General features: G+C 43.3%; 1 protein-coding gene across 3 annotated transcripts in view; it reads left to right on the forward strand.

Annotated features, from left to right (window-relative positions):
* The first annotated feature begins 1,011 nt into the window (after positions 1–1,011).
* ZNF592 (zinc finger protein 592) overlaps positions 1,012–11,263 on the forward strand; it is a 30,402-nt gene continuing 20,150 nt past the window's right edge. For 2 of the 3 annotated variants that reach the window (XM_031555239.1, XM_019619339.2), the window contains exon 1: positions 1,012–3,380. In XM_031555239.1, coding sequence (XP_031411099.1) covers positions 1,041–3,380 — 2,340 coding nt within the window. In that variant the 5' untranslated portion in view covers positions 1,012–1,040. The remainder of the gene's footprint in view (positions 3,381–11,263) is intronic. The other variant, XM_010717118.2, reaches the window with a different exon arrangement.

Here is an 11,263-nt window from a genome sequence, read left to right on the forward strand (position 1 = left end):
ACTTAATTAATGAGGATTACTTAATTAATCAGGATTGCTTCCTGATTCAGATAACCCCTGCTTGGTTTACAGTGCTTTGAGCTGTAATATAACTGAAATATTTACTGTAGACTTGTATTATTTAAATTGCCCTGGGTAGGAAGTCATCTCACCTTTCAGGCTTATTTCTTATGGTTCACCTCTTTACTTCCTGCTTTCTTCCTTGAAGCAAGACTGAATTCTTTACATACAACAATCTCTTGAGAAATCAGCAGTCACTGTTGCTTTTTAGCTCTCCTTTCCTTCCTCGTCCCTCCCTGCACACCTTCCCCCACTCACATACAACCCCACCTCTCTTTCTCCCTCCCTCCTCCCTCCCCCCCCCCAAAAAAAAAAGCCTAAAACAACCACAAATGCAGTAATGCATTTCAGAATCTTTTTTGTTGAGGTTTATGATGACAGTTATTCTTGGAGCTATAAGGTATGGGTGAAAGAATGTCCATGTCTACATGGACTTGATGGACCAGGTGGACCAGGGTTGGTGAAGTGCTGCTGTCTCCCACTGCTTTTCCTGCAGTGCCTTGAATAACTCTGGAGGGGCCAAGTTGTGTGAGACAGGATTTGTATAACTCCTGTCACTTGTCAACTGCCTCTGCATCTCAAGGGTGAGGACGAGGCAGCAGTTAAAAACTAAAGCTAGTGGGAGACCTTTGATTGTGTGAAGACAGCCTGGTCGCTGCATCTTGAATTGATACCAGCTGTTGGTGGGCCTGCAGAAGACAGAATGCAATTTTCCCTTCCCTAGGGAGCTTTCTTGGCCTGAATACCTTTGTGCTAAGGAAGCTAGACTCCACAGAGCTGGTATCTTTTGTGTAAGCAGTCAGTCTTGGAGCAATTGAAATGGAAGCTGAAGTGTCTGCAGCAGATGTCCCTAGATGTGTTAATGTTTAGGGTACTTGTGGTTTTTTATGTTTGACTTGCTTGCATTGACACCTTACGAGGTTTGTTCTTGAGAGAAATATACCTGACAAAGTATTTTGCTTTTAATTGTAGCTTTCACTATGGGGGACATGAAAACCCCAGACTTTGATGACCTCTTGGCTGCTTTTGACATCCCTGATCCAACTAGCCTCGATGCCAAGGAGACCATTCCATCAGCTGGGGAGGAAAACGAGAATCACCTGAAGTCATCAGGAATCTGCATAGATGAGAACGTGTCCTTATCCCACTCTTTGCCCCCCTCCGATGCTCCTGTTGTGAGTGTTATTGTGAAGAACACAAGTCGCCAGGAATCCTTTGAGGCGGAAAAGGAAGGGAATCACCTTGGGACTGGACTGCTACACAATGGGTTTCGTGGGTCAGATCTGCCATCAGAGGCTCATGCTTTGGTACATAATTATGGGAAGTTTGAGTCGACTTTTATTAATGGTGATAGCTCAAGAAGTTACTCTGAAAAACTGGACCAGTCCAAGTCAGAGCCTTTGCCAACTTTTAGTCAGTTTAGCCCCATTTCAAGCCCTGAGCCAGAGGATACATTCAAAGAGAATAGTATTGGTGATAAACCCAAACATGCTCAAACTCCGTATTTTCCACCTCCTTCAATGTATATGCCAACAGGAGCTTCAGTATTGGATCACTTCAGGAAGGTACCAGAGCCCGAATTAAGCATGTTTGATCAATACTGTAAAAAGGAACAAAAGATGGAGATCCACTTCCAGCCAGAGAGCAGGCTGGAAATGAGCAGGAGAGAGCAAGACAAAGCAACTGAGAGGTTTGTGGAGTCAGGAAAGGACTTGGTAGATACCAATAGCTTCCTTGGGGAAGGCTTGGTGTTTGGAGAGCTCCCTCACAGTAATTTAGGAGAAGATAAAGGGTCTGTGCCTGAACTGAACTTGTCTTCATCAGTACCACCTCGCCAGAGGTTAAAGCCAACTCACTCAAAGTTGTCATCCTGTGTGGCTGCGTTGGTAGCTCTTCAGGCCAAAAAGGTTGCATGTGTTCCCAAAGGCGATCAACCAAACCTTATAAAGGAACCTGGTCCTTTTAAAGATGGGACAAAGGGAAGTCCAAAAATGCCCAAGTCACCAAAGAGTCCACGGAGCCCCTTGGAAGTGGTGAGGAAGGCCAGCAAGCAGCCTGAGAGCCCTCGAAGTGTGTGCAGTGACAGCAGTGGGAAGGGTTCTCCTTCCATGGCAGCCAGCTCTCCACCAGCTATTCCCAAAGTTAGAATCAAGACTATCAAGACATCCTCTGGTGAAATTAAAAGAACTGTAACTAGAATTTTGCCAGAAAGTGATGAGTTGGGCAAGTCTTTGGAAGAATCACCTCTGGAAACCTCATCTGCTGAAGAATTTATCAAATCTTTCCCTTCCCCTGACACTAGTGCAGCTATGGAAAGCGAGGCTAGCAAGAATTCAACCAAAAATGGGGCTACCGTAGCTATCCAGCTGTCAAACATAGTGAACCCTTACACAGATGGCTTGAAAGCAGATGTTGCTGCAAATACCGCATCTCTTGTGTCTTTATCTCCGCTGCCAAACTGTGGTGGTGGTGCCGTAAAAGTTGGCGTTGCGGGGCAGCAGCTGAACAAGAAGCAGCACCAGCAGCAGGGTATCGTGGTACAGCCATCCAACGTGACCACCTCCTCCAGCCTCCTTCCCAAAGCTGTGCACTTGGCAAATCTCAATTTAGTTCCCCACAGTGTTGCTGCTTCTGTTACAGCGAAGTCATCTGTGCAGAGACGAAATCAGCCTCAGGTGACACAGATGTCTGTGCCACTGGTGCATCAAGTAAAGAAAGCTGCTCCTGTCATCGTGGAGGCATTCAACAAAGTGCTACACAGTGCCAATCCGGTGCCAATATATACTCCAAACCTTAGCCCTCCACCTGACACCAGTATTAATTTACCTGCCTCTGGGTACTGTTGCCTGGAATGTGGGGATTCGTTTGCCTTAGAGAAAAGCCTGACACAACACTATAGTAGGCGAAGCGTTCATATTGAAGTTATGTGCACTCAGTGTTCAACTATGCTCCTTTTTTTTAATAAATGTAGCTTGCTTAAACATGCAAGAGATCACAAGAGCAAAGGCTTTATCATGCAGTGTTCTCAGCTGGTGATGAAGCCAATTTCCTTAGACCAAATGTTTTCACCTTCTGCGAGCTCTTCAGCATCTTCTACTCCTCAGACTTTGCACTTATCCTCTCCTTCACGTAAACCCAATGCTACTTCAGGAAACGGGGTAGGAATTTCTACTAACACACAGCCAGCCTTGCCTCTCTACCCGGACCCACTGAGACTAATCCGTCAAGGACTTAAGTGTTTAGAATGTAACAAGCAGGCGCAGGATTATGTTGCTTTAGCAGCTCATTACCAGAGAACCTCTGAAGATAATGAGAGACTGGTAAGTCATCATTTTAATGTTATTAGTTAAATCTCTAAATTTGAAGACAGTATCCTCTAGGCGTGGTAGTAGCAAGTGAGTTGCATTGTCTAAAAGAAGTGCTTGGGTGGAACATTTGAGATACCTGCGGGCCCAGGTGTGTGCGTCTGAAGAGATGTTTCAGCATTGCTTGCTTGCCTTCTTTGTACTGTATGCCAGCAAAAAGGGTGTCTTTTATTATGGGAATGAAAGGAAAAGGACAGTAGGGAGACAGTGGAGACTCTTGAACATTAAGGGAAAGTGTTGTTGGAGATTAGAGATCCCATGAATGAGTTGTATAAGAATACCAAATGGTGCTTTAAGCAGGTTTTTGTGCTCTAAGATTGGCTGGAGGAAATCTGGTACAACAGAATTTTCCCTTCACTAGAACCTGCACCGAAGTCTTCATGTAACACTTCAAACACTGGGTCCTGTTTTTGTTTTAAGACTGGTAAAATGTATATAGGATTAGCTGAGAGGATGGCAGCATGGTATGTGTGGTGGGAGGCTATTTTTGGTGTTTTTTCTCTCCCTTTGGACGGGAGAGGGATGAGTTGGTGCTGTGTTGCAGTAAGAAGCATCCATTCATTGGCTCACGAGCACCATTGGTGGCTTCCTTGCTCCAGTGAATACTGCACTGTTATGGCCTCTATCGTCTTCCCAAGCATTCCCTTGGAAGTGCAGATGGATCTGGGTCCCCTCTGAAAATCCAGCTGATGAATAGGAAGGGGATGCTCTTCATTATGTACCAAGACCACCAGTCTCTGCTGTGGCCACTGTAGTTCTGCACCCTCCAGAGCCTCCCTTTGCTCGTTAACCAGGAGTATCAAGGCCGTTAGTGTGGGCTTACAGCAGTCCTTTATCTTTCACTTAAATTCAGTAGCAGCAAAAATAGATTATGGCTGAATGGTTTCTGTGGTGAAAAATGGGAAGGCTGGAAGGGATTGGTGTGGTATGATCACGTTTCTTACCCGAGGCAGGCCAGTGAGCACTGCTCTCTATCAACACTTGTTCTTGCACTATGGTGCATTTCTAGGAAATGTCAGCAGTCTGGAGTTAAATACTTTCAGGTGAGGGGATACTGAGTGCTCTGAAGTGAGCTAAAATGTTAATCAGTCGCATTAAAAATTTATTGTTTTAATTAATTAACAAAAAATTAATTTTTGTTGTGGGATTATCAATTCAAAAGCTCCTTGTAGAGAAATGTCTGGTTGTATTTCTAGACTAGTCTAATAATTTATTCTGTAACTTAACCAAGAGAAGACTCCAAGCCCTTTACTTTGCATTAGAAATAGTGTGGCCAGCAGGAGCAGGGAGGTGATCATCCCCTTGTATTCAGCACTGGTGAGGCCGCACCTCGAGTATTGTGTTCAGTTTTGGGCCCCTCGCTGCAGGAAAGATGTTGACGCCCTGGAGCGTGTCCAGAGAAGGGCAACGAAGCTGGTGAGGGGTCTGGAGCACAAGTCTTATGAGGAGCGGCTGAGGGAGCTGGGATTGTTCAGTCTGGAGAAGAGGAGGCCTTGTTGCACTCTACAACTTCCTGAAGGGAGGTTGCGGTGAAGAAGGGTTTGGCCTCTTCTCCCTGGCAACAAACAGAACCCAGGGAAATGGCCACAAGTTGTATCAGAGGAGGTTTAGGTTAGACATAAGGAAAAACTTTCTCTCAGAGAGTGGTCAGGCACTGGAATGGTTGCACAGGGAGGTCATGGAGTTGCCGTCCCTGGCAGCGTTCAAGAGGTGTCTGGATGAGGAGCTGTGAGATGTGGTTTAGTGCTTGTGGTAGCAGTGGTAGTGAAAAGACAGTTGGACTAGATGCTCTTACACGTCTTTTCCAACCTTGTGATTCTGTGATTTGAGTTAGGTTTGCTAGATGCAAGATGATTTTTGAAGGATTTTTCTGAATGTAACTATTGGGGAATAAAAAAGAAAAAGGGAATATTAAAGCTTGCGAAGCCATTTCCTCCCTATTTTATCTTAAACTCACAGGTGTGTTCTCACTACAGCATTGTACTGAACCTTTTTTCTATGTATCTTCTCTCCTACCAAATACGTCCTGAAATTGGGTGGTGTTGGGGGGTGGAGGAATATGCAGTAGCTGGGTGCCATGCTCAGCTTTTCCAAATTGTCAAGCAAATTTCTGAGGTCACAACTTTCATTCCGGTTAGAAGAAAAGAGGAATGTTGATAGGAGCTGGCAATATTTGAGCAGCTAGTTTCACAAACACTTCCCTAGGCAATCAAACAGGAAATATTCATGTGAAGTTCTTACCCCTCTTGCAGGTAATGTAAAAGCATAAATCCAACGTAAATTTCATATCATTCACTCAAGCAAATTCAGCACAGTCGTAGTCATATGCACATGCTTGTTCTGGAGCATGTCTCTGTTGCAGGGCAATCCACTGGGACACAGAGGTGGTATTAACAGTTGTGAACAACCTCAGATGCAAATCACATCCCCACATCTCAACAGACCAATTATCTAGAAGATAACTCTAGAAGAGTTTGCGTCTGAGTTCTGAGATGGAGAATCTTGATAAATTCAAAGTAAAGCCGTGTTTTGGCTTGCATGTTTTAAAACGCTTTGAAAAATAACAAATTGCTACAACTTCAGTTGTAGCAGAGCAGATCTCCACTGGGTTGTTGCCTGAAGGTTATCATCAGTGACTTTTTTTGATGTCTGCTTCTGGATTATTGCAATAAGATGGATTCTTGAGCAGGGTTGGTGGAAGCAGAAGGGAAAGAGTGCTGTTGGCTGACAATGAGGGGTAAATGTGGAGTATTTGCAGCTCCTCAGTCTGTACTAGAAGATGGAGACCCCTTACCCATGAAAGATAAGCTAGGTTAATTTTTTATTTTAATGATACTAAATCTCTAATATTAACTGTGATATGTGTGCATCTAGTGTGAGCAAAACCTGAGAAAGTGATCAGGCTTTGAAGTACTCAGTTATGGTGCTTTTATCTCAAACCAAAAAACTGTACAAAAATAATTTTATTTTTTTTAATCACTTTCCAGAGAACATAAAACAGGGATGCCACTTTGTTTGGAAGGTGTCTTATCCAATAGGGTTGACTGGAAGAAATAAATCTTGTACTTTTTCTTAAGACAGTATTTTCATTTACTCAGTTCCAGGTTGCAGTGATATGACCAAAGGGTGAGCAAGCTGCAGTGAGAGGCAGGAATGATTGGATTGGAGAGGGGGAATGGCTTAAGCTGGCTTTGTTCCACATGGAAACTTATCCTATTTATCCATACTTAAGACTTCTCACCTTAATCGGAATTTCTTACCATCACTTGGTGAATTACTTTGACATACTTGTGCTTCCTCTGTCTGTTTACAGGGGAAATAAGATGATTGAGTTTACTGTTCGTTCCTGTCAGTGGTTTGGAACAAACTTTGTATTATTTCTCTGATCGGCCTTGGGTAAAGTCCATGTTAATGGGATGATAACAGGTAAATGAGTTTTCTAGGAAGGGCCTAAATGGGAATGACTTCAACGTATCCCAGTTCTTTTGGAAGAAGGAGGGGGGATGAATTTGGTCTGGACAGTAGAGGAAGGAGGAGATGAGGAGCAGCTATGAGGAAGAGAGGGTGACCATGCTTAGGAAGGTGGAATGGAAAGACCTTTAGAGCAATGATTGAGGAGAGCTTTACCATAATGTTATATTTTAGACCTTTGGTAATTACATCATGTGTTTTGAGTGGATCGTATCGGTGGATCACAGTCGCTTTACCTTTTTTTGGAGACTTGTAAGACTTGGAATTTTCATGAGTTTGATGAGATCTGTTTACTGTTCTGCTGTTCTTTTGCAGAATTACAAGAAATGGTATCTCGAGTATTTGGTAGGTTGGATTTTGTTCACCAGATGTCATGCTGCCTTTAAATATTATGTTGGTCCAGATGTTCAAAAGATTATGGCAGATGTTTCTTGTAATTTCAGATCTGTTTGGTCTTACTACTACAGCGTTATGTTCGAGAGCAAGTTTTTATTGTTGTTGTTGAGGCAAATATAATTAAATTTATGCTAGGTGATGCCAAATTAAGCTGTTCATACATATGTTCTATAATTTATTTTTGGTGTATGTGTAGATAAAATTTGCTGAACCAACAAAATAAGAAGCTATTGTGGAAAGCTGGGAATGTTTTACAGGAGGACCTAGATGATCATGAAGACAGAGTAGGAACAGGATGAAGCAATTGAGAATCAGGATGTTTGGTCTCAAGAAGACTCTGGATGACCAAAATGGTATGATCGTGCAAGGGATTTGGGTTAACCTGCAGTACCAGTTGGGACCTCATTTGTGGTCCCTGTTCAGTGTTTATCAGAAATAAACTAGAATAAATGAAAAATGACCAAGGAATTGGAATTACGATGTTATGAGGGGAAATTAGAAGACTTTTATGAGTTCAGCTTAGTAAAGATATGATAAATTATGACGGCTCTCCTTCAGCACCGTATTAGGCATAATATTAAGGTGAGGGTTGTGGCACTTATTTTCTTACAGGAATTATATCTTCAAAAATGAATAGTTCTCTACTTGCAGGGATCACCAGAAGTAGCCTGTTCAGCATCAGAAAGCTGTTGTAACCTGTTCAGAACTGAGCTCAAACTCCAGATGAAGAAAAAAGAAATCATGCAGCTCCTGATGTGCTCAGTTTAGATTTGCTTTTCCTTACAGCAGCTTCACACACACTTGCTCTGTGTATTCAGTGTGATGTTTGAATAGTAGAGCTTTTTAAACCTACGGGCGACACTGATGTGAGAATAGACTCACATCACAGAATAATGTGTGCAGAAATTCAAGGTACATTCTGATTCTCTTGAGATCATCAACTGGTAACCAGAGAAGTTTCATATACATTGTTTTTCTTTTGTGAGTTCACCACCCAAAATCCATTGAGGTAGCCAAGATAAGTACAAAATGAAGTACAAAATGTGAACTAAGGACCTCTGATTTTTCTTTCACCTTTGTGCTTTTGTTCTTTCCCCTCTTTTTTTTTTTGCCTTTTTATTTGTCTAATAAGAATTTTTCACTGAGTAATGACATATCCTGTTTATGCAACACCTACACTGGAGTTACTTAAAAGCAATTTTATTGCTGCCTTTTTTGTTTCTTGTTCCTTCCCCCCCTTAAATCAATGTTTTATAATTTATTGGCTAAAACTTGCCAAAAGCTAGTAAAACCGCATGCTGCAATGGTAATTTCCCAGCAGCAAAGGAGCAAGTAAGAAAGCAGCCATATCTCTGCTATTTTCTCTGTTGTTTTTCTTCTTTTCTTCTTCTTCTTTTTTTTTTCCTGCATGCTCGTGTTTTAATTTGGAAAGCAAGAGGATTGAAAGTCAATAAAAATGCCTCTGGTGATGTAAAGCACTGCTTTCTCCATCTCCCAAACCAAAGGCAATGAATGCAATCCTTAGGTACTGATTTTTGTTTTATATGGATGTTTTCCCTGTTTTTTATGGAAGCAAAGGGCTGGAGGATGTTATGAAGAAAGCATGTTGAGGGAAGGAAGCAGACAAAGAGATTAAATGACAGAGTAGGAGTGAGACTTGGTGCCCTGAGGTCAAAGCAGTGCATTGGGATGAAGAGGAGAGGCTAGGGAAGAAGAGGAAGGCTGTAAGCTGGTGGCTTCTGGCAACAGAAAGAAGGGCTCCAGTGACTGGAGTCCTGTGATGGAGGGACATGGGCCCTTTTGGAAGGACAGGCTGGCAAGACAGAATGAAGGAGTTGTCTTCTTTTGTGAAAGCAGCTGGAACATGTGAAGCTCTGCCCGGTGGTGGGTTAAGATTAACAGGAAGATTGCTAAGGATGATATGATAGTGGCTCCTTGCTGTAGGTTGATTGGAAGAACAAGCAGGCCCCGCACCAAGTGTTAGAAGTAGCCTCACGTTTGCAGGGCCTGGGCCTTAAGGGGGGCTGCAGCCACCCAATTCCTTGGGGGGCATCGGTGACAATCCCCTGGCTCAAGAGAAAGAGGAGCTGGTGAGGAAAGGCACTTTGGATTTCATAATCATAAATAATGTGGGAATGTGAAGGCTGCAGGAAGCTCTGGCTGTGGCATCTGTGAGATGGTAGAGTTCAGGATCCTGAGGGCAAAGGGAAAGGTGAAGGACTAACTTGCTGGACTTGCAGGAGAGGTGACTTAGGCCTCTTCAAGAATCTGCTTGAAAGAGTCATAAATCATTTAGTTTGAAAGGGACCGCTGGCTCGCCAAACCTGCCCCAGGGACTGCAGAGCAGGGTGCCCAGGCCCATGTCCTAGCTTTTGAAGGCCTCCAATGAAGAGACTCCACAACCTCACTAGGAAGCCTGTGCCAGTGCTCCATCACCCACATGGGCAGAGAAGTGCTCCCTGATGGTCAGAGGGCACCTCCTCTGTCCAATTTGTGTCCAGTGCCTCTTGTCCTGGTACTGGGCACCATGGTAAAGAGCCTGGCTCTTTCTTCTCTGTCCCTTCCTGCAGGTATTTATGGCTGAGACTCCCCTGAGCCTCCTCTTCCAGGCTGAAGTTGCAGCTCACTCAGCTGTTCCTCACAGCAGAAGTGCTCCATGCCTTTCTTGATGGAGAAGAGCACATCTACCTTCTGGAAGGAGGGCTGAACTCTTGTTGCTGGTATTAGCAACTCCTTAACTGGTCATGTATGAAGGGAGTTGGTGAAAAAGCAAAGTAATTGATAAAGATGCTAGCAGAAGTGACATTTGGACAGCTGTGATACTAGCTTTGATAGGATGTGAGGTGTAAGGAGGTGCAGGGTGAGGAAAAAAAAGCAGAGCTTAGAGACTGATGGGCATCACTGCTGATGGATGGGCAGGATGGAGGGCTATCATAAGAAGAGAGAGGAGATGTGCTGTGTAACCTTAGGGGTTGTAGAAGTGATTGGAAAGTGAGGATGTGAAAGCCCAGCGTCATTCAGTAAGGGATTATCTTAGCAACTGGGAGTTCTGGTTTTGCAACACAAGGGGGACAGTAGGCAATTGGTTTGTGGGTCAAAAGAAATGACATAGAAACTGAAATTCTTAAAATTACGGCTGAGGTTGTGAGGAGAGAGGGCTATAGACTGAGAAAGTTGAGAATTAAGTTTATTTGATGCAGCATTGTCTATACATGAGATACTTAGGCTTGGACTTGATGCATGTTCCCTTACTTGACTGGTTTTAGGTGTCAGTTTGGGTCTAGATCTTTCTTTTAACTAATAACTAAAATTCTATTATATATATATTTTTTTTCTTTTTCATCTGTATGTTGAATATGCTAATGAAATGATACTTAGTTATTTAGAGAGAGCCTTGGGAAGGGATATACAGCTTAGCTATCATGAAGCCCACAGAAGAAATTCTCTGCCCGCATTTCTGCTCACACTGGTTATCAAAATAATCCAAGCCAAAATAGCTATGCAGGAATCTGGATGGCTTGATTGGCTGTAGAGTGGGCCAACAGAGCGTTATGCCAGTGGATGGTGGGCAGGAGGTGCAGAGCTGGTGTGCTGGGGCTGCACATTGCTGAATGCTGTGCTGCCAGAGCTGTGTCACCCAGCTTCACACTGAACGTGCTGAAGGATGCAGGCTGCACCTCGTCCCAATGTGACACTAAGGGAAAGCTAGTGCAGAGTTAAAGGTGAACTTTTGAAGTACTAATTCCTTGCTGATTTTTTTTTTTTTTTTTTTAGAGTAGAAGCATCCTGTTAATCTCCATTACAGTGCTGTAACTGGGATGACTCGGGTGCCTCTTCTGTATTAAAGCAGATGCCTCTGGTGGGGGATTTTGGTTTGAATATATAAAGAACAAGGGCTCTTTAAAACATTTGCATTCCAAAAATATCACTTCTGTTTCCCTCTTGTTTCACTCTGAGTCCTTTTTTTTTTT

The sequence above is a fragment of the Meleagris gallopavo genome, chromosome 12 (assembly GCF_000146605.3).
Source record: "Meleagris gallopavo isolate NT-WF06-2002-E0010 breed Aviagen turkey brand Nicholas breeding stock chromosome 12, Turkey_5.1, whole genome shotgun sequence".
Classification (NCBI taxonomy): Eukaryota; Metazoa; Chordata; class Aves; order Galliformes; family Phasianidae; genus Meleagris; species Meleagris gallopavo.